This window comes from Mchenga conophoros, linkage group LG17 (assembly GCF_057382185.1).
Source record: "Mchenga conophoros isolate Kocher_MC1m ecotype Shallow Benthic linkage group LG17, M_conophoros_male_GT1.1, whole genome shotgun sequence".
In the NCBI taxonomy this organism is placed as follows: Eukaryota; Metazoa; Chordata; class Actinopteri; order Cichliformes; family Cichlidae; genus Mchenga; species Mchenga conophoros.
In genome coordinates, this window is record NC_140542.1 from 18,714,066 (window position 1) to 18,739,104 (window position 25,039).

At 43.2% G+C, this 25,039-nt stretch overlaps 1 protein-coding gene and 1 long non-coding RNA gene across 5 annotated transcripts in view; one reads left to right on the top strand and one right to left on the bottom strand.

The window, feature by feature from the left end:
• Nucleotides 1–24,411, top strand: part of lrp6 (low density lipoprotein receptor-related protein 6) — a 45,909-nt gene extending 21,498 nt beyond the window's left edge. Inside the window, exons 3-23 of one of the 4 annotated variants that reach the window (XM_085250816.1) lie at nucleotides 481–678; nucleotides 759–955; nucleotides 1,989–2,123; nucleotides 3,807–4,203; nucleotides 4,484–4,655; nucleotides 8,132–8,348; nucleotides 8,437–8,726; nucleotides 9,968–10,194; nucleotides 10,269–10,453; nucleotides 10,581–10,907; nucleotides 11,152–11,354; nucleotides 13,380–13,591; nucleotides 14,742–14,932; nucleotides 15,580–15,789; nucleotides 15,869–15,994; nucleotides 16,789–17,034; nucleotides 17,279–17,389; nucleotides 17,750–17,980; nucleotides 18,110–18,246; nucleotides 18,652–18,749; nucleotides 20,003–24,411. In XM_085250816.1, the coding sequence (XP_085106942.1) occupies nucleotides 481–678; nucleotides 759–955; nucleotides 1,989–2,123; nucleotides 3,807–4,203; nucleotides 4,484–4,655; nucleotides 8,132–8,348; nucleotides 8,437–8,726; nucleotides 9,968–10,194; nucleotides 10,269–10,453; nucleotides 10,581–10,907; nucleotides 11,152–11,354; nucleotides 13,380–13,591; nucleotides 14,742–14,932; nucleotides 15,580–15,789; nucleotides 15,869–15,994; nucleotides 16,789–17,034; nucleotides 17,279–17,389; nucleotides 17,750–17,980; nucleotides 18,110–18,246; nucleotides 18,652–18,749; nucleotides 20,003–20,303 (4,411 nt within the window). In that variant the 3' untranslated portion in view covers nucleotides 20,304–24,411. The remainder of the gene's footprint in view (nucleotides 1–480; nucleotides 679–758; nucleotides 956–1,988; nucleotides 2,124–3,806; nucleotides 4,204–4,483; nucleotides 4,656–8,131; nucleotides 8,349–8,436; nucleotides 8,727–9,967; nucleotides 10,195–10,268; nucleotides 10,454–10,580; nucleotides 10,908–11,151; nucleotides 11,355–13,379; nucleotides 13,592–14,741; nucleotides 14,933–15,579; nucleotides 15,790–15,868; nucleotides 15,995–16,788; nucleotides 17,035–17,278; nucleotides 17,390–17,749; nucleotides 17,981–18,109; nucleotides 18,247–18,651; nucleotides 18,750–20,002) is intronic. The other 3 variants (XM_085250818.1, XM_085250817.1, XM_085250819.1) reach the window with 3 other exon arrangements.
• Nucleotides 4,117–20,293, bottom strand: LOC146555351 (uncharacterized). The gene is made up of 3 exons (XR_014889101.1): nucleotides 16,799–20,293; nucleotides 15,849–15,981; nucleotides 4,117–4,216 (listed from the first exon to the last, which is right to left on the bottom strand). It is a non-coding gene; the product is annotated as an uncharacterized LOC146555351 (long non-coding RNA).
• Nucleotides 24,412–25,039: the final 628 nt, after the last annotated feature.

Below are 25,039 nucleotides of genomic sequence, written 5' to 3' on the forward strand. Positions count from 1 at the left end.
TGTGTTCACTCAGCCGCACTACCAGATATTTACAATAAAACCTCTGAAGGACGTATCCTCGGTGGTTTCTAGATAATAGCATTTATCTGCAGCTGAGATGTTCCTGTAGTTTATTTAGAAACCCTGCACAGATTAATAACAGATAACAGCCAGTAGTTTGCGCACAGCAGTGGAGAATGATGTAATGCAGGGAGGGAAGATGTTTAGGTTCTCTAAAATTTATATTGCCTGACCATCAGTCTCATTTCATGAAAATGATGGTTTAAAATGAAAAAGTCAAAACTTGTAGGTTATGTTGCTGTGTGTAAAAACCCATCTTTTACTGCACAGCTGAGAGCTGTGCTGGTTCTGCAGTAGTTTGTGGAAAACGATGAGGTGCATGTGTGAATTTCACTTGTCTCTCAATGTGTGGGCACGCTGTTTAGTGTGGAGTGATTAGTGTTTCGTGTCTTTGTGATGGTCGTTTTTCTGTGTCTTCAGCTTCATGTACTGGACTGATTGGGGCGAGATCCCAAAGATTGAGCGGGCGGGCATGGACGGGACAAATCGCTCCATGATCATCGATAAGGAGATCTACTGGCCCAACGGGTTGACGCTGGACTACAGCCAGCAGAAACTGTACTGGGCCGACGCCAAGCACAGCTTCATCCACCGCTCCAACCTGGACGGCTCCTTCAGGTATATGCAGCGCCACCTTTAGGGTTTTTGAAGCTGGGTGATGAGTTTTTTCAAAACCGTAACATGCTGTGTGTTTTCAGGGAGGTGGTGGTTAAAGGTGAGCTGCCTCACCCGTTTGCCCTCACTCTGTTTGAGGACACGCTCTTCTGGACTGACTGGACCACCCACTCCATCCACTCATGCAGAAAGCAGACAGGAGGTGGCCAGCGTGTTGTCCACTCCAACATCTTTTCTCCCATGGACATCCACGTCTTCAGCACCAAGAGACAACCCACCGGTGAGTCCAGACAGTTTCATCCCCTCCGACATGTTCACTGACTCACTCGGGTAAGAATCTGAGCTTTGAAAAGAACAAACCAGGCCTCTCTGCAGATGTGTTTAACAGCTGCATGTTTCCTCGGTCTTCACTTGTCCTCATCTGTGATCAGACAGTCCTCTTTCAGGCTGTGGAGAGCACAGAGCCCTTCAGGTGTTGAACAGAGGCACATCCTTCCAACCAGATGTGAGAATATCCAACATGTGGAGTCTGTGAAGCTCCAGCTGCAGCAAACCTCATCGGATTTATGCACAAATGTTTTTGTTGGCTCTCTGATAAAGAATCTGAAACACAGTCAGATTCCTCGTCTTGTGTATTTTTATACTTGGGGTTAAATTATTCACAGGAAAAAAAAAAAAAAGCTCTAGAAAATCCTTTAAAAACCCCAACGAGGTGTTGTGGTTTGTGCAAACAATAGCTTGGCCGTGTTAATTCAAGCCAAACAACAGCAAAGTTTCCTCACTGAGAACATGTGGCACTAATTAAAAAGCCAAGCACTGACAGATTTGGTATCACTGTACTGTGAAAATGCTGTTTAGATTTCTGTTTTGTTCCTAAAAAGTCCTTGATTTGTTGTTGAAAAGTGCACAGGAACCTTGTTAGAGTCATTAAAACTATTTTCAGTGAAGATGATCTTATTAAAACATAAAAAGATAATTTAAAACAAGCGAGGTCTCTATATGTCAATTTCTTGTTTGTTTGTTTTTTTTAAAAGTGGACTTTTACGTATTCAAAATGAAAAACACATTTTTACTTTTAAATGATTACAAATGCCAAACAATTGCTTGTGTTATGTCACTGTAGCGACATGCAGACCACCCAAACACACAGTTCTCTGCCTGATGTTTATCCTTTAGTGTCTGATGTAAGAGCTGTCATCTGGAACACATGAATGATTTCCTGAGGGTCGTGCTGAGGGTAAAGTGCAGTTTTGAGGCTGTAACTTGAAGGTAACTGGATTTTTTTTTTCTTGTTTTTTTTCCTTTCGTGGCAGCAGTGAATACTCCTTGCTCCCTGAACAATGGAGGATGCTCCCACCTCTGCCTCCTCTCACCTGTCAGGCCTTTCTATCGCTGTGCCTGCCCCACTGGGGTCCAACTGCTGGAGGACGGCAAGACCTGCAGAGACGGTAAGAACGCTCTCCGCCTTCATTGTCTGTCGGTTCCTGACGCAATCTGTCAATTTTTAGCCGTTGTTTTTCAGGGTTTTGTTTTTTTTGTTGTTGTTTGTTTCTTTGTTTGTCTTTTACCTGAAGCATTTTAGTCTGGGTTTAATAGTAAAGTCAAAAGTTGGACTTTGACTAATAATAAAACAAAAACTGCAGACAAACATAAGGACAAAGAAATTGTGCTAGAGCTCAGCTACCTTAGATTGCAAAGGTGTTCCTAATGAGGTGGTTGGTGTATATTTAGGTCTATATAATCCAGAGAGTCAGATTAAACTCGCAAAATGTGCATTTTGGCTTCAGAAACACTCGAATGGAAACCGAAAAAGAGTCCAAATATTTCCTGAGGTGCGTCAGTGAGCAACGTCGATGCATGCAGATTATCTTTTATTTTCACCCAGAAAAAAGGGAAAAAGCACAAAATGCGAGCTTGTATAACTGTTTACAAGGATCCAGGCCGAGCACGCAGATTGGATTCATTAGTGTGTTTGAGCTTTTTGTTCCTGCTTGAAGAGAAGCCGGCAGATTTTCTGGTGCCAAACCTCATTAGCTTTTCCTCTAATTTAAAAACTCCTGATAATGTGCTCGCTCCCACTCTCCACCTCCTCCTCCTTCTCTTCTTCATCATAGTCATGTACAAGCAGAAGGTGGTGCTGGGCTGACCTGTTGTTGCTATGGTAATCCGCCTCCATGAGCGGGGCCGGCCGTTTGAACTGCAGCCCGACGTTTCCCCGCCCTCTGCCTCCTTTTATTTACATTTTCGGGTTCAGTAACCCTCGCCTGTAGAGCAATGGGAGTTTTGAAGGCGGGGAGGCCTTTGTGAGAGACGGGATCACATGATTCCCCTGCAGACAATGCCCCCTTTCACTGCTGGGGTTTAACCATTTCAGCCAAGGGGGGTGAGCTGAAGGGTCGATGTTTGTTACTTCTCTGAATGTTAAAGAAATGAAGTCAGGTGTTATATCAGGACTGCGAGTAAAAGTCCTTCACACAGAGCCCCAGGGTTCATTTCTGCTGTGCATGTTTTTAATTAGCTGTGTGCTAACAGAAAGAAAATCTTCACCAGGTGGATTCAGACCTGCAGTAATTCCCCTTCAGGGTTTACACTGCTCTTTATATGTAAGATATCAAAACCTTCAAATATCTTTTACATTTCTTTTAACTTTAAAGAAGGCAGACATAATGGTCTCAAACAAGGCTAAAGATTTTCACTGGACAGTTTTTACATTTCAGTTTTACTCAAGACCAAAATGATCACACTTAGTTTTAGTTCTCTGCAGTATTTGAGGTCTAAACTTGGTCCAGAGTGGATAAATTTTGTATGGGTCATATTTTCAGCTGTGGGCGGATTACCAAACGGCTTCATACTTGTTGAAAGCTGAGATGGAAAAATGGTTCAGGCTGCCACTGTAATGTGTTATTATTACGACACCATAGATGGTCTATAAAATTATCAGTAAGTATGTTGATAATTGCTGATCTCAATTTTTATGAATACTGTACTAGCCTAGGTGAAACTCTAATGCTGTGATATCTTCATTACTTTGAATCGGCATCTTTTTAAAGGTGATGCAGTAATGTAATTGTAAAAAAAACTTTGAGTGATGATGTTCTGACCCTGTTTCTAACCTATGTGTTCCTCCTCAGGTGCGACGGAGATGCTGCTGCTCGCCCGGCGAACTGACCTGAGGCGAATCTCTCTTGACATGCCAGACTTCACTGACATCATCCTGCAGGTGGACAACATCCGTCACGCCATTGCCATCGATTATGACCCGGTGGAGGGATACGTCTACTGGACCGATGACGATGTGAAGGCCATCCGCCGCTCCCTTCTGGATGGCAGTGACGCTCAGTTCGTGGTCACATCTCAAGTGGACCACCCTGACGGCATCGCCGTCGACTGGATCGCTCGGAACCTCTACTGGACCGACACTGGGACTGACCGCATCGAGGTGACCCGGCTCAATGGTACCATGCGCAAGATCCTGATCTCCGAGGACCTGGATGAGCCCAGAGCCATCGTTCTAGACCCCGTGGCTGGGTGAGTCTAACATCTGGAAGAAAATAAAGGAGAGAGTTTTGTGATCTGAATAAAGGCACAAAATATTTATAAGCATATGTCAGGATTTTAAAAATTCTCAGATGAGGCTTCAATCAAAGATTTCAAAGATCTGAATCTCATATTTGGAGTTATTGCAAACAAAACTTCAGAGTTTAATTCTGTGAAATCATTTTAAAACGTTCTTTGTAGAAGTTCAGGTGTTTGACTCCTTTAAACCAACAAGGTCAGGTTAAAGTTTTTTTCCCCTCCTGTTTTTCAGGTACATGTACTGGACCGACTGGGGTGATGTGCCGAAGATCGAGCGGGCCGACCTCGATGGGATGGAGAGAGTGGTGATGGTGAACACGTCTTTGGGTTGGCCCAACGGCCTCGCACTCGACTACGAAGAACGCAAAATCTACTGGGGAGACGCCAAGACGGACAAGATCGAGGTTTGTGTTTGAGCTCCAGATTTTACTTTGATGCTCAGAATTCTTTAGTCTTGGTGTCCTGATGGTTCTCTGATCTGCTATTCTTAAAAGTCAACCTTTATGATTTCAATCTTTTGTCAATTTTAAACAGGGTGGTGGGAACAGTTTTCACACAGGTTCTTTTAGTTTTTGTCAGCACAGAGCTTCAAGTCTTCTTATAGGGCCACTCGAAACACCACCAGCTGTCCTGTATGTAAAATAATCTGTGTTGGAGGCAGGCATGTCAAGCAAATATGTGAAAGACAAGGATATTGACTATGGACTGTTAGATCAATCCAGCCTTGTAGTTAGCAGTGCTTTTGTTCTGTTGGTTAATCTTAGCTGGTAAACAGCTGTTAGGTACATTACTGCTTTCTGTTGGTGGTAATGGTGCTTTACATGCAGGCACAGGTAAAACATGAGGAACATGGACTTCAGGTTAAACAGTTGAATAAATATTTCAGTTATTGTGAAATTATGATTCCTGTTTGTGATGTTGTAGATCTGAACATAAAATGACAGTGAAGTCGTTCTTCTCCTGACTCAACGCTCATTTTGGGCTGTTTTTTGGGTTTTGTTTGAAGCATCATTATAAATTTATAGAAATTAAAAATTTCAGTAATTTCAACCTGTCAAAAAAAAATCTAACTTCAGATTCTGCCATTAAGCCAGATTTTTGGTAATAGCCCAATATTCAAACCACCACAGCTGAACTGAACATGAAATCACCCTAAACTTGTGACGGTGAGCGACTCGTTCAAGGAACAGTACAAGCAAATATATAACGTTCAGAATAACGTTCACTGATTGCCCTTTTAAATAATCTGGTGCTGACGTTATTTTCTACTAAAAATATTCAGAGCATAAAAAAAGCACTAGACTCTAGTGCTTTTTTTTATGCTCTGAATGTTTTTCATTGTTCACTCTAGTGACTAGAGTGAACAATGAACATTAAAATGGTTTACAGTTTTATTTTCAAATGGCCTCCTGAAGGTTTGCTGATGTTTTATTGTTTTGTTTTTTTTCCTGTGAGAGGAAACGTTGCAACTGGACGGTCTCTTCAGCTCTCTGTTCGTCGCAGAGCTGTGAAACTTTGTGCTCATGGCAGCTGTGCTCGGTGTCGACCGTCCAGCTGGGTCTGAAAGTAAAAGTCTGATCTCTTTCTCTCTGCGGTTTGCATCCTCACGCCATGCTGTCATGTTTGTAGCTGATTTTATATCTCTGGTTTTCATCTGACCCCACCTGAACCCCTTCTTAAACCCCCCCCCCCTCAGAGATCATGTTGATGCCTGGCAGTGCCCCGGCAGAGGGGCCTCTGCCCCCCTCCCCCCCGGGTTTCTCCGAGGACCCAGTTTTTGCGGTGAGATCCCACATCTGGTTCCGATTGCGGCCTGCGCTCCAGCTGCGGTCGGCTCTGTTTAGAATAGACCCAGAATCTGAAACCGTCGCCGCGCTGCGGTCTCAACTCCCAAACCAGCGGAGACCTTTTGGCTGAGGCCGTCGGGCTGAGGATGGAAACTTCGTCTTATATTTATACACCACGTTCCTCCGAGGCCCAGTGTGTGGAGATGTTTTTGAAAGATGGCAGCCGGCCACGCAGGGGCTGTTCTGGGAGCAGCGAATCGCATTGCTCCACGCTGCACTGATAGGTGGAAGGACGCTATACAGATTACAGGCCTCACTGTTTTTTCTTTTCTGCAAATTCCTCACATATTTGTCTCTGTTGACACTTTGAGCCTCCCTGCATGTTTCAGAAATGATCTTATCGAGGTGAACTCCTCTTCATGTGTTCGCCTGTTTCACCAACACTGCTGCAGTTAAAAAAAAGAATTGCCTTTAAAAATGAGTCTTGGGTTCGATGTTTTGTTTTTCTTCCTCTCACTTTACTCTTTGTGCTTTGGTCTGCTGGCTCATGAAAATGTAAAGCTTTTATTTTTCATGGTTTAATTACACAAAGAACTTTTAACAGTGTATATAAGAGAATACAGGAAAAACTGCATTAACCTGCACGTACAGCTCAGAAGTTTAATGATATTAAAAAAACAATAACTGGGTTAAGTTAAATTTTCTCTGATAAAATATTTAGCTGAAGGATAAACACTTGAAACAGCTAAGTTATGAGTATGCAGGTTGAATTGGTGATTTAAAAGAGAAACAATTAGAAACAGTCGAACATAAATATTTAACTAATAGTAGCATATAGTTGGCTTTTGAATGTTAAACGTGCTGGATAAAAAGTTTAATTTATCTAATTTAACAAATGACTAGCTTAAAGTAAGCTAGTCAGGAGCTAAAGACAAGTGGCTTAGTGTATATCTTTTTATTTTCAAATAGCTGTACAGCACTTTGTTTGAAAGCACTTTATAAATAAAGTTATTATTATTGTTATTATTAAAAAGTTAAAAATATTTATGTATACATGAACAGATGAATCATTAAAGTCACAGATGGTTGAAATGTTAAGCTAAAAGTAATAAAGTCGTTTAGGTTGTTGGCTAAGTGTAATTAATGGTTAAATGAGCGGTGTTGAGGGTCCACATGGTTTCTGCAGTGACTCAGTCCTTATGCATCATGTTTGGTGGTGCTGATGGAGGTGTGTTGGAGCTCCTCTGATGGTGCGTCAGTGTGTGGAGGCTGTAACGTCAATTCAGTCTTTGTTTTAATCGATTGCAGCTTCATGTGTGAGTTTTTCTGTGCTTGTGTCCCGTGGAGTGGGTCTTTACAGCACTCTGTCCTGGTATTTGTCAAAGTGAGATGTCAAATTTTGTGTGAGAGCAGAAGAAGAAGAAGAGGAGGAAATGTGGCACCCATATGCTGCTGTTGTTTGTTTGCTCCGGCTGTTGCTTCTAATTAGTGGCTCTGCGATGTGCTGCCAGGACGCCTGAGCCCTTATGAGCATGCTCTGTATCCACAGTGAGTCTGCCCAACCCCCCATCTGTGCAGCACTGGCTAGAGGAAATGTTCTGTGATGGGACCTGGTCTGTTCTCTGCTCATCCCTTTGTTTTACAGGAACTTGGCGACTGCATGGACTTTCAGTTTATAGTTTGATGCTGGTTTAAACATACTGGAAATGCGGCAACCTGCATTGGAAGCAGGTTTATAAACTCTTCCTGCTGGTGTCAGCACTTTTAATACAGCAAACATCAAACTCTTATTCAAACCATAACAATTAATTTTTTTAATTTTATCCCCATTTTTCTTCCTCCTTTTTATCTTCTCCTTATTTTGTTTATATCTTCATTTTATTCTTTACTCTTTCTTATCTTCTGATTTGGAGGTTGGCTTCCTCTTTTTATTCTCACTTCTTCCTCTTTGTCTTTATGTACTTATTCCATTTTTCCACTTATTGGCTTTGTTTTCATACTCTTCCTTTATATTTCCTCTTTATTATGCTTTTCCTCTTCCCCTGATGTCTTCCTTCTCCTTCAGACTATAATTTCTTACCTTGTGTTTTCAGGTGATGAACATGGATGGGACGGGGCGACGGGTGCTGGTGGAGGACAAGCTTCCTCACATCTTTGGCTTCACCCTGCTTGGAGACTACATCTATTGGACAGACTGGCAGCGGCGCAGCATCGAGTGCGTGCACAAACGCACCGCAGTGAGAGAATTCATCATCGACCAGCTACCCGACCTCATGGGCCTCAAGGCCACGAATGTACATGAAGCTTTTGGTGAGTCCAGCTGATGATGGTCTGGTCTGCAGCAAATAAACCTCCCCATTTTCTCCCCAGATGCTAACTTTCTGCTTCACATGCTCAGGTACGAACCCGTGTGCGGATGATAATGGCGGCTGCAGTCACCTCTGTCTGTACAAGCCTCAGGGCGTGCAATGTGGCTGTCCCATCGGCCTGGAGCTTATTGCCGACATGAAGACCTGCATCGTCCCCGAGGCCTTCCTGCTCTTCTCTCGTCACACAGACATCCGCCGGATCTCCCTGGAGACCAACAGCAACAATGTTGCCATCCCGCTCACTGGTGTCAAGGAGGCTTCAGCACTCGACTTTGACGTCACCGACAATCGCATCTACTGGACCGACATCACTCTGAAGGTGGGACTCATTTTCACATACTTGTTTTTAGTCGTTCTCAGTTTTTTTTTTTTTTTGTTTTTTTTCTTTCTTCCTCACGTCGTCTGAATCTTTTCTTCTGTTAGTTTTTTTTCTTCTTTCTCTCTAACACTTCCTGGTGTGAGCAGAACCTTGGTTGTGAACTAGGGGTGGGTTTCAAAAATAAATTTTAGCGTGAATAAAGCTCTATCGATTCATTAAATCCTGAATCATTTTCTAAATATAAATGTATTTGCCAGAAACGCGAGAATTTGAGGTTAAAGCTCACAAAACGATTTCAACAACCACCAAACAGCTAAAACGGCAAATGAGAGCAGGTAAACGAATTCCACACAAAGATGTAAACAAAAAGCTCGGACCCTGCGCATCAGAATGTGTGAGATGTCGGCTTTCTCACCTGACGGCATGTACATGGACACGCCATCGGTGCAAAAAAAGACAGCTCACTGATTCTGAAGCTGCAGGTTTTGTCATTCTCCAACCAAAATTCACTGAACCAGCAGCAAAAGAAGATCAAAACTACACTTCACATTTGATGAACATTGTCATAAATTCCCTCTTACTTTTGCTGTTTTGCTTCCATCATGATAAAATCACACTTCCTGGGCAGTTCTCTCTAATTGTACTTCAAGAAGTGTTTCCCATCTCAAACCACTGTTTTCTGTATTATTTGCTTGCTTATTACGCACTAGTCTACCGTTGTTTACAGTGCTGTCGGTCACTTCTTTGTTTTGTTTTGTTTTCCAAAAATGACCTCCAACAAAAAAGCCTCATTTCTGCTTTTTAATACCAAAGAAATTAAAACTAAAATTCTGCCAAACTGCAAAACGCTTGGCTGGTTCTCTTAATAAAACCTCTGTAACTTTGCTCTGCTTCAGTAGCATCAGGTAATGTCCATATGTTGATTCTTGCTTTTCTTCAGTTTTTGATCTACAGCAGAATATTTTTAAGGTTATCTGCTATAAAAAGCCAGGCCAGGAAAATCTCCTTCATGATTTTCTGTGTTTTATCCTCATTTACTTTGACACAAAGGCATCTGCTGTGATGCTCACACCTCTGATGAAGTCTCTCAAGTCTCAGTACTGATAAATGATGATATTTCTGACTGTCTGAGTCAAAATCTAATCAAATCAAATCAATTCTAGAAATCAGTGAGGATACCCAGGCCTATTGTGAACTGCTGTTGTTTATCCAGTCTTTACTTTGACCTTTGACCTGTGCAGACCATCAGCCGGGCCTTCATGAACGGCAGCGCTCTGGAGCACGTGGTGGAATTTGGTCTGGATTATCCGGAGGGGATGGCGGTGGACTGGCTGGGAAAGAACCTGTACTGGGCTGACACTGGCACGAACCGCATTGAGGTAGCCAAACTGGACGGGCAGCACCGGCAGGTTCTGGTCTGGAAGGATCTGGACAGTCCCCGAGCTCTGGCTCTGGATCCGGCCGAAGGGTGAGAACCGCATGAAGCGGTCTGCAGGTCATGATGGTGGGTGTGGTTTGTGCTGACCTGTCTCCTCTCTGCAGGTACATGTACTGGACAGAGTGGGGGGGGAAGCCAAAGATCGACCGAGCGGCCATGGACGGGACAGGACGGATCACGCTGGTGGCCGATGTGGGGCGAGCCAATGGACTCACCATCGACTACGCAGAGCGCCGCCTGTACTGGACTGACCTGGACACAACGTTGATCGAGTCCTCCAACATGCTGGGTAATCTCTCAACCTCATAACTGCCAACCTAACCATTCAGCTCATGTTAGAGTAGCAGAGCGCACTTCGTGTTGTGTGACATAAACGATAGAAAGCATCAAAGTTTTTACTTCTTCGTCCCCTTTAGGTCTCGACCGTGAGGTGATTGCCGACGACCTCCCTCACCCGTTCGGTCTCACCCAGTATCAAGACTACATCTATTGGACAGACTGGAGCCAGCGCAGCATTGAGCGTGCCAACAAGACCAGCGGGCAGAACCGCACTGTCATCCAAGGTCACCTGGATTACGTCATGGACATCCTGGTGTTTCACTCGTCCAGACAGGGCGGCTGGAACGCCTGTGCCTCCACCAACGGTCACTGCTCCCACCTCTGCCTTGCTGTCCCTGTCAGCAGCTTCGTCTGCGGCTGCCCCGCCCACTTCTCCCTCAACTATGACAACAAGACCTGCAGCGGTGAGAAGACGCTTACACCCCTGCATGTATACAAACATCATGCAGAGTTATTTTGACACCTAGATTGAGAGAGAAATAAAATAACTGAAACGGCAAGCGTCATCTTTGACTTCTGTATGGTGGCCTTTATGGGACATCTCAGACTCAGCTGAAGTTTGAGCTTGATAGCTTGAGTTATCTTTGTTTACTGTTTCTGCCCCACAGAAGCTCTAAGAATTCTGTCTGACGTGTTTCTGTCTTTCAGCTCCCACATCCTTCCTGCTCTTCAGCCAGAAGACAGCGATCAACCGCATGGTGATTGATGAGCAGCAGAGCCCTGACATCATCCTGCCCATCCACAACCTGAGGAACGTCCGCGCCATCGACTACGACCCACTGGACAAGCAGCTGTACTGGATCGACTCCAAGCAAAATGTCATCCGCCGTGCTCAGGAGGACGGGAACCAGGTACTGCATCCATTAGAAAAACTGGAACCACTGCCGGTCCCTGGGGAGAAAATCCAGATTCTGGTGGTTTTAGTTAACAGTCAGATCAAAACTGCCAGAGGAACTGAAAGTGTTTTTGGACAGTTGGAGAGTCTGTTTCTATAAGAAACTTAAATTTGTCTCCTACATTCACATGAAAGAGATTCAAATATAGGTGTGTTGCTAATGTTGAGTAACCACTACCATAAGTTCGCTACAAATACTCCAATCACCGCACACACACATGAATCCGGTCTTTAAGTGACGGGGTATGAACCCTGCTTCTGGGTCCAAACTGCTGTTTATTAAGGCTGTTTTGTTTTTAACATGTTTTAATGTTTTGTATGTTGTTCTATTTAATCTAAACAAGCCCCTAAAAAGAAAAAAAAGTCAGTGATCACTGTGTACCACTACTCATTTTAAAGCACAGTTTTTAAAACCTTATGATATAGCTACAGCCCAGCCCGTGCAGCAGTATATTAATGACTAACCTCATATTGTGGATGGATTATCTCAGTAGTTCTCCTGACTGAAGTTTGGTCCGTTTACAGCATCCTGCCATGCGATTACATTTGTCTCTAACCATCGGGAACTCTCACGTTAACTTTTATCGAGTGGAAAAAGGTTCATCCTCCAGCTTCACTGTGTTTATGTTATGCTAACATAGCTGTGTCACTAGCCACCAGGTAGCACATCATTATATACCAGCTAGCTCAACTTTAGTAACGTCACTACTGTTTAGTTTTCTGGCTTCAATTATGTTGGAAGTGATAGCAGAGCTGTACATTTTGATTTTTTCACAAAACTCTGTCAGAACATGCTATATCATGTTTAGGTGGAAACTAGCGAGCCAACTCCCTGCTAACTTCTAACTCTGTTAAATTTGATAAATTCTGTTTTCATGGATGCCTGGATTTTACACTTAATTGTTACCCCTGGTAGAGCAGCACACTGATCCTTTTATCAAAGAAGAAAGAATTTAATCAGTTTGTAACTCTCAGTGATGCTGCAGTGTTCGTTTGACTTCAGGACCTGAAGCGGAGTTTGGACGTCAGACTTAAGGACCGGATAACCGGTGCCATAAAAGAAAACGACGGGCTCACTGGATATAAAATAAGGTCCCGTCTGAGCCCCATGAGCATTTTTCACTGCAATAATTGTAGTAAATGTGCAGAAGTCAATTTGACCTTCATACTGTTTTAAGCGCTGTTTCAGACCCAGAAAAGTCAAGATTTATTTCCTTTTAATATTATCAGTTTAATTTTAACATTTACGATTCATAACCTGATGAGTTCACCACATTTAAACAGAAATGGAGACAGTTTACATCCACTACGAGAAACAAGCTAACGACTAAATCTGGCTTTTGTTAAGCATTATTTTTTTGTATAATCAGCTCTGAGCATCATGGGATATATTGTAGTTTCAGTAAACTGCAACAGTTTAATGTCTTGACATTTTTCATGAATCTTCAACTTTGAACGTAAACAGAGAGATGAGACAGAAACCTTAAACCTGCAGTTTTCTCAGGGGGAGTTCAAGTCATTCCTAAATAAACATCGCAAACGACCTTAGTGACAGCATCTATAGAGAGGAGAGGGCCATGTGTGAGCATGTGCAAACGATATGTCGCCACTTTGATGTCGTTCTTGATGGAGGGTGTGCTGGTGTCATTTTGGACATTTTGTGCGTAAGTCTGTCCCGTATTCAGTAAGTGAAAATAAAATGAACAATAAAAGGTGAATCAAATGGACCATTATGGCAAGGCTGGGATGGTCAATTTGGTAAAGTAAATCCGTTGGGCATCTTTCTTTGCCTTTAGACAATAATTCTGATGGCAAAAGAGCCAAACGGGACAGGCAAAAAAAAAAAAAAAAAAAAGACATAAAACAAATAAATATGTAAAAAAAAAAGGACATTTTGTGCGTGTGGGCAGTAAAAACAACCTTCATTTGTCTCTTACAGATTAAACATTTCAAACTGCCCGTTTCTGGTTTGTTTTTCCAGAGCATGACAGTGGTGTCGGGCTCTCTGGGCGGACACAGTCAGGGTCTGCAGCTGTACGATCTCAGCATCGACATCTACAGCCGCTTCATCTACTGGACCAGCGAGGTCACCAACGTCATCAACGTCACCCGCATCGATGGCAGTAGAGTCGGTGTGGTGCTGCGGGAGGAGCACGACAAGCCGCGGGCCATTGTCGTCAACCCGGAGAGAGGGTCAGTACCACTGAGGCCTCACGCCAGTAATCGCCATCATTACATCATCATCATCATCATCAGGGCACTTTTTTCAGGCCAGTCAAAAATGACAAAACAAAAACAAATGTAAATGCACATCCCTGTCAGCATGGCCACATAGGCTCAAAAACACAACGTAATAAATATTATTAAATCCAAATCCAAATAACAGTATATTCATATATGAATATAAGTGACGATAAATACATTTTTTGTTCAAATGAGAGACTATGAGATGAGATAGCCTTTATTTGTCAGTTGCAGGTCTTTTGCCCACAACTGAGATGACAGACCATACAATACACAAACATCACATTGGGGAGACAGGTCAGGCTAGGTAGCGAGGAAAAAAACATCGAAATGTGTAACACAAAAGGATAATACAGGAATGAAATCTTTTAGATTTCTTCAGATTCTTGTGTTTTTTGTTGTGTATGAGTTGAATCTTTGTTTCTGGAAAGCATCAGGTTGCAGTGAGATGGACCTGTGGTGTCGGTTTAACACAGAAGTATAAATCAAACCCTGAACGTTTGTCTCTGGATCAAATATTATGATGTTATCATCTTGCCTAGCAACCACCTAACAACAGACAAAAACACCCAGTATTTGTAGCATGGGCATGTAATGGTAATAAACTGGAACAAATACTGTGGGGTACTTCATCTTCCTTGTTTACACCATCCCAGGCTGAAAAAAATCGTTATGGAAACTGAAATCTGTTCAGGATTCAACATTAAACAGCTGAGAAACACTTGAATGATAAACATTAACATGATTCCTGGTTGTAAATCAGCTCTTTCATCCTCCTGTGTTTCTGTAGTTAATCTGATTTAGATCCAGAAAATGTCACCTGACCCACCTGCAGGTCGTCTGTATGGCGGTGTGTGTGTGTGCACTCTGCCTTTAATCACTCTCTAATTTGTCCTCCATGTTTGTTCTGTCGGGCTGCTGCAGTTCACTGGCTCTGACTCGCTCGCTCGCTCTGAGCCATAATTGTAGGTTAGTTTCAGGCCTTGTGGTCGAGAGATGAAGTCTGCAGATGTTCTGGTTAACTTCAGAGCAGCGAGAGGGAGAACGTGTACAAACCTCCAGTCTTTGTCCTCACAGCCCGTACATTATGTCCCCACAGGTACATGTACTTCACCAATCTAATGGAGCGCTCCGCAAAGATCGAGCGGGCGGCGCTGGACGGTACAGAGCGTGAGGTGCTCTTCTTCAGCGGCCTGATGAAGCCCGTTGCTTTGGCCATCGATAACGAGGTGGGGAAGCTGTTTTGGGTCGACTCAGACCTGCGGCGCATCGAGAGCAGTGACCTCTCGGGTGAGTTGGGGCCGTCGGGTCCACTTCAGTGTCACCTGTCCAAATATTTTACTGTTTACTGCAGCTTGACCAGAGGCTCAGAGTTCGTCTTAAAAACTGAGTTTGGTGTTTTTCAGCTTTGAAGATATTAAAGGAATTTATTTAAAACTGGAGTTCATCCTGCTGCACATTCAAATCAAATCTGTTCCTGTGGATTCTGAACCTAATGCTCAGCAGTACGAACCTAAACAGGAAATAAACAAACCTCCATGAATGTCAGAAATCAGCGGAGGTGGGGGTTGGTGTGGAGACCGGCATTCCTGTGATTCTCCGGCGCCGCGTGCCGGCCGGCAGGAATGTAAACTGTTCAGTTCCTCAAATGTTTCCTCCTAAAGGAAACTCGGCCCTGCAGATTTTAGCTGCAGGAGGCCGTGAATCCTTTTTCTCTTGTGAATTTTGTGCCTCTGGGACTCCGCCTCGATGAGCAGATTTTCAGGCTGTTGACCTCGGTGTATCGCTCTCCATCCTCCCACCTCCCCTCTGCCTCACCCCTCAGTTTCTCTCCCGTTTCTTTGCTCCTGAAGTTTTTGCCCTACAACCTTGTTCTTTTTTTTTTTTTTTCTTTTTTTCTTTTTTTTCTTTCCCGGCACTTTTTTGAAATGATTTAGGAGCCAATCGCATCGTGATTGCGGACTCGAACATCCTGCAGCCCGTGGGCCTGACTGTTTTCGGGAACCACTTGTACTGGATCGACAAACAGCAGCAGATGATCGAACGCATCGACAAGACGACGAGGGAGGGACGGACCAAGATCCAGGCCCGCATCGCCTACTTAAGTGACATCCACGCAGTCCACGAGCTCGACATGAGGGAGTACAGTGAGTCCGCTTTACATGCACGATTTAACAGATCAAACTCAAACTGAAACCGCGCTCACCTGAGCTCTGCGATTTCCAGGTAAACATCCTTGTACGTGGGAGAACGGCGGCTGCTCTCACATCTGCATCGTGAAAGGAGATGGGACGACGCGCTGCTCATGTCCTGTTCACCTGGTGCTGCTGCCCGACGAGCTTTCATGTGGAGGTGAAGCATAAAATCATCAGCATTAATAAAGATTGCTCAAAGATTTGAGCAACCCTCCTCTCAGTAAAATAAAATAGATAGATAAGGGCTATTTGAGATAACGATATATATCGGATAGGAAAATGTCTATCATTTCAAATTAGCCTATTGTTTATTTTGTGGTGACACAAAATAAACTGTTTACGGCAATATTTTTTCATCATTTTGATGGTCACTGTAGAATTAATTTCTTAAAGTTCTCTCTTTCTCTTATATTTAATATAACCACACTACGGACGGACAAGCGACTGTTTTTGTGCGTTGTCGTTAGCAACAGCGACGATAAATGCACTGCGTGGCTCCGCTGTCCGCATGTTTATTTTCCACATAAACCTTTCACAATAAAGCTGTAGATCCTGTTGAGGTTTTTCAAAATAAACCGAATCACGTGAAAGAGTACGCAGAGTGTTTACAGACGAGAAGCACGTCATGTGCTAAAAAGTAAACATAAGAACAGGTTTTCCCCCGCAGCACGCCGTGTAATAAATACTCACAAAGAAAATTGCAGCTGTTTGAGCTTATGTAACACTCAACTCCAGGTGCACGACGCCCAGCTGAAAACACTTCATGCAAGTCGAGTTGCCCGAGAGTCACAGAATTTTAATAAATGTCTTATATCGGGATATGAAATTTTGGTCATATCGCACAGCCCTGATGTAGATATTGATAGATATGTGATATAGATATATATTCATATATTTGAATACAGTTTCAACGTTAATATAAGGTTTGACCAGTGTCTGCGTCGTCCTCAGAGCCGCCCACCTGTTCGCCGGAGCAGTTCTCCTGCACGTCGGGCGAGGTGGACTGCATCCCACAGGCCTGGCGCTGTGATGGTTATGCCGAGTGCGACGACGGCAGCGATGAGGAGGACTGTCCGGTCTGCTCCGACTCAGAGTTCCAGTGCGATAGCCGGCAGTGCATCGAACTGAGCCTTCGCTGCAATGGAGAGATCAACTGCCAGGACAAATCTGACGAGAACAAGTGTGAAGGTGAGCCGGGTAAGACAGAATCTTTGAGGCGGGATCGCCGCAAAGTAAAACTTTAATTCCTCAGCGATTTAATTTTCAAAGCTTGTGTGTGTGTACCTGTGAGAGTGTACAACATTTGTTTGATAATTTCTAAACGCTTCACTCCTGAAATAAAAGTCAAAGGAGCCACAGTGTTTAAATATCAGTGGCCCGACCACAAACGGCAGCTGTAACAAGTCTGTTGAGCGTCTTTTGCCTAAATGTTTGTCTGCAGTTCGGTGTCCCGCCGATCAGTTCACCTGCTTCAACGGCCAGTGTATTGGGAAGCACAAGAAGTGCGACCACAACATGGACTGCATGGACAACTCAGACGAGACGGGCTGCTGTGAGTCTGCAAACACAAACATCCAAAACATCCGAACAGTTTGATCCGGTTTATCTTTTTTAATCTGATCACTTGTGTTCTGACCTGCGGGAACATCTTAGCTGTGGTGCTTCTGTCAGACTTCAAATCACTGAAACAGAAAAACGTCTAACAGTTATGAATAAATACGTACGTGTACTACACCAAGAGTTAGGGTACACACATACCCACACAGGTTTACTGTACACCAAGAGTTAGTGTGTGTGTGTGTGTGACACCAAAGCTGAATCAGTTCTTTGTCTCCATCTTATATTAGTAAAATAATAACTAGAACTTATATTTCCATAGAAAATAAAAATAAAAAATCTTCTGTGAGTTCAGATCCAACTGAGGAGCCACCGCCGCCTCCTCACAACACCATCGGCTCCATCGTGGCCGTGGTCATGGCATTGTTTGTGGTGGGCGCCATCTACTTTGTGTGTCAGAGGGTCCTCTGTCCTCAGATGAAGGACGACGGCGAAACGGTCACCAACGACTTCGTGGTTCACGGGCCGTCGTCTGTGCCACTGGGATACGTGCCGCATCCGAGCTCACTGTCCAGCTCGCTGCCAGGTGATGATGTCATCCTGGGTCACACATGGCAAATTTTCCCCGCTGCTCTTCTCAAACTGACCAAAAATCTGAAATTCATGTTTTATTTAATAAATAGCTGCTGATTTTTGTGTATAAACCCATCGACAGGTATGTCCAGGGGGAAGTCTGTGATTGGCTCCCTCAGTATCATGGGTGGGAGCAGCGGCCCGCCCTATGATCGCGCTCACGTCACCGGGGCTTCATCCAGCAGCTCATCCAGCACAAAGGGAACGTACTTCCCACCGGTGAGAGACAAACACACGCTTACTCTCCCCACTTCCTTCTATAAGACTCTACCTGCTGTCCTTAGCTGGATCCATTGATTGATTGGAAACGTGACTGTGCTGTAAATTAGCCTAAACTAGCAAACGCTGCCCCCCACTATTTGTCTGAGGAACAACTCTTTGTTTTAGGTTTTGTTAAAGAATGAAACAGTGAAGTTATTAACAGTTATTTGTTTATTTTTTTTTTGTTTTCGGTTTGAGCTGAATGTAGATTTGGATTCATGCTGATTTAAAAAGCAGCTAACATTACAGTGTCTGAGTTATTTGAGCTTTCTCTTTTTAACACTGCACGTTAAGCCTCTCTCCTTGTGGACTCTCTGGTCCTGGGTCAAATTGGTAAATTTCTCTTATTTTTTTGGTTCGCAGATCCTGAACCCTCCTCCGTCTCCTGCCACGGTCCGCTCCCAATACACAGTGGAGTTCGGCTACTCCTCCAACAGCCCCTCCACGCACAGATCCTACAGGTCTGTATGCTTCTGTCTGTCAGGAACTTCCAAACAGCGTCTGCTGCAGTGAATTCCTGAAATCCCTGAAGTGCTCTGGTTGTGTATTCAGAGGATTCCAGAGTAATGGAGCTGGTTTGGAAATGTAATCAGAATTCCTGCCACACATGTGAATGTTTACCCCTCGGAGATGCCTTCAGGGACCCTCGGCCTTTTTTTTTTTTTTTTTTTTTTTTTGTGTGTCAATTTTTTCACGTGAGACCGAGTGTGTGTTAATATAGGAGGACATTTAGATTCTTGTGGAAAGAAGCTGCGTCTGCTACTTTTTCAGAGTCAGACATCTTCAAGTTAAGAATTCATATAAAGTAAAGAGGCATTAATGACTTCATGGAGCTTTCTCCCCAGTAGAATGCTTGCATAGCATAAACCTTTGAGGACATGGGGCGATCGTGGCTCAAGAGTTGGGAGTTCGCCTTGTAATCAGAAGGTTGCTGGTTCGAGCCCCGGCTTGGACAGTCTCGGTCGTTGTGTCCTTGGGCAAGACACTTCACCCGTTGCCTACTGGTGGTGGTCAGAGGGCCCGGTGGCGCCAGTGTCCGGCAGCCTCGCCTCTGTCAGTGCGCCCCAGGGTGGCTGTGGCTACAATGTAGCTGCCATCACCAGTGTGTGAATGTGTGGATGACTGGATATGTAAAGCACTTTGGGGACCTTAGGGACTAGTAAAGCGCTATATAAATACAGGCCATTTACCATTTTAAATCTATTTTTGTTTTTCTCTAATTCACACAGGCTCAGCTATATGTGTACACCCCTCCCAAATATTTGGTTCAGGTGCAAATTTTAACATTTAATCTGGTGCGTTTGGTGGCCATTAACAAGCATTTGGCATAATTCTGGCTGATATTCAGCAACAATTCTTGGTAGATTGGTTGGTTTCCAGGCCCGTCTTTTAAGCACAGTACACAAAAGGTGGAGGTGTTGGCCTCCTTCATGATTTCCAGAACTGCCGCTATGCTTGACCGTTGGTCCAATGTTCTTCACTCCTTCAAACACACCTTGTCATTGTGGCCCAACAGCTCAGTCTGCGTCTTGTCTCTGAAGTTCCGTCCTTCTTGAATGCCTCATGGGGGCATTTGACTCTTTCTCCACAAGTTGGAGCTGTTGCTCTGCTTTTCAAGCATGCAAAACACATGTGACCTTTGACCTCTCTACACCAAGTGAAAGAAGCAGAAAAAAGTGTTTTTTGTTCTCACTCTGCCGTTTCTCTTTTTCAGCTACCGGCCCTACACCTACCGCCACTTTGCCCCTCCCACCACCCCCTGCAGTACCGACGTGTGCGACAGCGACTACACTCCGGGACGCCGAGCGCCGCTCAAGTCCAGCGCCACCGCCAAGGGCTACACCAGCGACCTCAACTACGACTCAGAGCCTTTCCCGCCACCGCCGACGCCCCGCAGCCAGTACCTGTCTGCGGAGGAGAACTGTGAGAGCTGCCCGCCGTCGCCTTACACCGAGCGCAGCTACTCCCATCACCTCTATCCGCCGCCACCGTCGCCCTGCACGGACTCCTCATGAGCCAAATCCCCTGTGATCCCCCACCCCCTCCTCACAGCTCCACCCCCTCACTGTAAATAGCAATTGTGCATATATGAGGTAAAAAACGGGAAAGAGAGACTGATGTAACAGGAGGAGCGAGATGCAGGACGAAAAAGGGAAAAGTGAACCGGGAGCTACAGAACATTTGTACATTGAAAAGAGAAAAGCATATTTATATATTTTCTATACAGTGTTTACTGATAATGCCATAGAGGTTTGTATTAAGAAATTTGTACATTTTTTATGAAAAGGTTTTATTAAAATCATCACAAATATAAGTTGCCTTAAACCAGGAGAAAAGAGGCTGAAGGACACAAAGCACACAAATCAATGGGACGTTTAACTTATGATGCCAAATATAAAAAACATCGACAGCTACAGGGACAAGAAGAGCTCTGCCCGGAGGCTCCTCCCATCGCCGCGCTGCTCTGTAGTTACCATGTAAACTGGATGAGGAGCGGCTGGAGAGAATGTGGTACTGGGTCTTTGATTTGAACTTACCTCTCCTTCTTTTACTGAACGGTTCGTCTGTGTGGGTGTGAGTCATGTGCTGGATTGCGAATCCAGGACACTCGGTCTGAGCAATAAGGCACATATTTACCAATAAATCAAACCAGAAGCCACTGAGTATCGACGACGCTGCAGGGGTTCAAACAACTGTGGTCCAGTCTCTGAGAGCCCCAGAGACGACACGAGCGTGAATTCTTTTTTTTTTTCTGTTCTGTTTTGTTTGTTGGTTTTGTTTGTTTCTGTTTGTCACAAGGAACTTTTTTTTTTTAAGTGTCAAACACTGCAGAGAGTTTTGGCACAAACTCTAATGCGCTGCAAAGTACTGCATGAGGCCAAATACAAGCGTCAATGGGAAAACTACAGTCATGACAAGGATTTGACTTGGATGTCCTTGTGAGTTACTGCAGCTTCATATTTGCCCTCCACAAACTACATGGACACATATGTTTAACTACCTGCAGCGCAATACCTGCTATATTTTGCACTCTGCAAACTTCGTGTAAGGTCTGCATATTATATTCAGCAAATTTCAGCTCCATGGCTCTCACTGCAAACTGCTTGGTACTACACCATTAACCTACATGCAGTGCATTATAAACTACAGGTGTGAGCCCCTGTTACATTTTACTTACCGGTATAACAAACTTCCACTGGCACCCGTCGTGCTCACACTGACCTCCACGCAGTGCTTGACAAAAAAAAGAATCTTTTTTTCTTCTTTTCTTTTCCTTCTCATTTTCACATGTGCGCTCGTGTCTCTCCGGAGCCTCTGTAGACACGGCACAAACGCATTGAGGCAGCATGACTCACATCCTCAAACCTCTCCGTTGATGTTCAGACAGGATTTAAACCAAAACGTACGCTTGTGTTTTATGTTCTCATCGAAACGTTCTCATGCCCGACTGCAACTGAAGCGAGCCAAAGCTGCACAGTGGACGCAGGAGGCGCTCTTCAGTTTCCACTTCTGTTTTGGGTTTTTTTTTTTTTTTGTTGTTGTTGTTGTTTTTCCTCACGTGTGGAAGCAGCGTTCCCCTTCAAGAACACGATGTTGTGCCTGACCAGCTTCATATCCTTTTTTTATGTTGTTGTTACTTTGAGGAAAAACACACAAATGAAATCCAGTGCCCACTAAATGCTATATAGTATTTTTGTACCACATATTGTGTAGATAACGTATTTATAAGCTATATAGTAAATCATTGTAAATCCATTGAATTCTTGCAGTACTTTTCATTCCGTCTTTTTTTATATTGCCTCATTATATTTTTCTACAGAAAATCACTCCAAACTTACGGTGACAATCTCCCATCAGTCCAGTCGAAGAACATATCCAGGTTTTCTTGTCTGTTTAAAGTTGCTCTGATGTTTGAAGGACTGTTGTGCCAAATCTTTTTTTTTTTTTTTTTTTTTTTTTTTTTTTCTCTCTCTCTTCTCTGTCAAACAACGTGGAGGCAGATGTTGGGACCAGAGGAGAAACATGAGACGCTCGTGTCTGTTAGTCTATTTGTGTCTTTACGCTCTGAGTGAACTTCAATCTTTTTTTCATGAATCGTCAGAGAAGTTTCGTTTCCCTTCCTGCTTTTGTAGGAGATGAATAACACCAGCATGAATTTGAAGACAATCTGATGTTCTACACATTTTTTATTTTTTTAATGTCGGTCTTTAAGCCACTTTTCTGGCTTTTTATTCACCTTATTGTCGTCAGAATCCAAATACAGGGTGCAAGTGAAAACGTGACATTTTAACATTTTAATCAGAACCCCAAACCACTGGCAAGCAGAAACTTCAGTTCGTCTTGATACTTTTTTTGCTTGATAATTGTTTTGTTGTGTCCCACCCCCCCCATATCCTTTATTCATTAAAACAAAAACAAAAAAGTATTTAATCTTGGAGTTTGTATTAAAAAAAAAAAAAAAAGACATAAAGCCAGGACTTTGAGATTCAGGAGTCTGAGACTGAGGGCAAATTTTCAGTCACTGACAAAATTCGTATCATGTAGCGATAAAGTGATTTTATTCTGACGCGTCCTGTTGAGACTAGCTGAATTTCATATTTCCACTGAAGTTTTCTCATTTCATCACTGGATTTTTTAGAAACTGTCTTTATGATCTGAAGAAAGTAGAAAGATATTCTGGGGTCAAACGTCTACAGAGCCAGTGAAGTTCAGAGACATGTTACAGTTTAATGACTTCTCAATATATTAATCTGTGAGAACTGTTTTCCTCCTAATAAACACCCCTGCAATATGTTTTATGTTTAAGATATTTGTACAGATGCTTAGCTGCCACAGACAAAAGCAGCTTTTCTGGGTTTAAGGAACTTGATAAATGAATATAATCACATCATCTGCATATTAGCATTGGCGGGGGCAGATTCTATTCTCATCAATGCAATAACATTACCCAGTACAGTACTTTAATCTCAGATTTTTTTTCTTCCCCCTCTGGGTTTTGAGGCCCCTTTGCCTGTTTGTTGTTATCTTTAAAGAGCAGCAGTTTCTTTTAAGAAACTGTTACACTCCGGTTTTGTCCTATCCTAGTATTTTTAGCGGCCCACTCCCCCTCAACAATCTCGATATGTGTCCACATCTGTACGAGAGCTTCTTTGTTCTTTAGTTACAATGATCTGCTCTGGGAGAAGTTCTCATTTGCTCTCTGAGCTTTATCAAACTTTTTTTCTGTACAAACTATTGTAGCTGACTTACACTGTGTGAAGACAGATAAAGAAAAGATGACTGACACGAATCAAGAACTCATAGCATGAACCCTTGATTCGATAATCTGCAACGGCTCGGTCCTCTGTGTTCTCCTCTGATCGGCATTTGCTTCCATGAAGAGTTTGAGCTTATTAAAGTCTTTGTTGTGTCAAGTCTGTGATCTGGGAAGTCAAATGTGAAGAAAATACTGTTAAGAATTACTAAATCTACAAGCTTGACTGAAATTGGAGTCAAAACTTTTTCATATAATGGCAGGTTTAAGGATTTAAAAGGTACAAAAGAAACATTTGAGGGAATAAATGAGTTTACTGATTGGATGAGTCATTTGTCCTGATAAATATTACATGGAATTCCACTTGGTAAATAAAATTATTTGGATAAATCTGGGTTTAAAGAGATATAGCAGCTCTAGTTTGTTTGTTGTATTTGGGAGGAATTTACCAAGAAAACGTCCCTTCTGACTACCGTCAGGCTTTGCAGATCCAGGGACGTTTCTGTGCAGATTGCGAGGAATGTGGATGAAAATGGTTCCAGGAAGTAGAAATGTAAAAAGGTGTTTTAAAAAAAAACTATTAAAAGCACTTTTGTTAGTTTATTGGCGGGTCGACAGGAAAACTGTCGGGATCTGTTTTGATCTTGTGGTGCTTCATGGAGACGACCAACATTTGGTTCGTCATGTTCGTTTAAATTCCACTAACTGTACATTTTTTGTTGTTTTGTTTTGTTTTTTATATGATGACTGCTTTACCTGTAAACCAGATGGACCTGTACAGCCCATCCAGCTGCCACCATAAGCTGTTGTAACTCATCAAATGCTGTTTTTTTTCCTCTTTTTGTTAAATATAAAGTGAGTGAACTCTGCATCTGTGTCCTGATTCATGTTTAATAGGCAGAAATGCCAAAAACGTGGTTCTTTAGATTTGACAATACATCAAAATATGAAAAGGTACCTATAAATCACAGACTTAAGGCATTTGTTTTTAGTTGTAGTATTTTTTGCATCCTTAGCCTGATCATTAAGAACAGAAATAAAACCATGTTTACAAAACAAAAACTTTTATTGTGTTTAAAAGAAAATGGGAATACAACTGTCTACTGTAAGAAATGATAATCTGTGCAAGGCTGGACTGGGACAAAAAATCGGCCCGGGCATTTTGACTAGAGACCGGCCCACCAGGATAAAGATTGAAAATGTGACGTCATTCAGGGATAAAACCACAAAGGTTTCTGAGAACTTGTGGCAAGAGGTACTAGCGCGCGCAGGCTTTCAATTGAACTCCGTTACACAGCGATAAAAAGAAACCCAAAAAAAATGGCAAGAAGCTGTTGTATTATTAACTGCAATAGCCGGTCGCATGACAGCCACGGGAAGCCGACGGGTAAAGAGATCGTTGTTTTTTTATTTTTTTTTATCGGATTACATTGTTGAAGAGAATTTTTTTAAGCCATGTTTCCGAAGTAAGAGCCGACGGATGGTCTGGATATACCA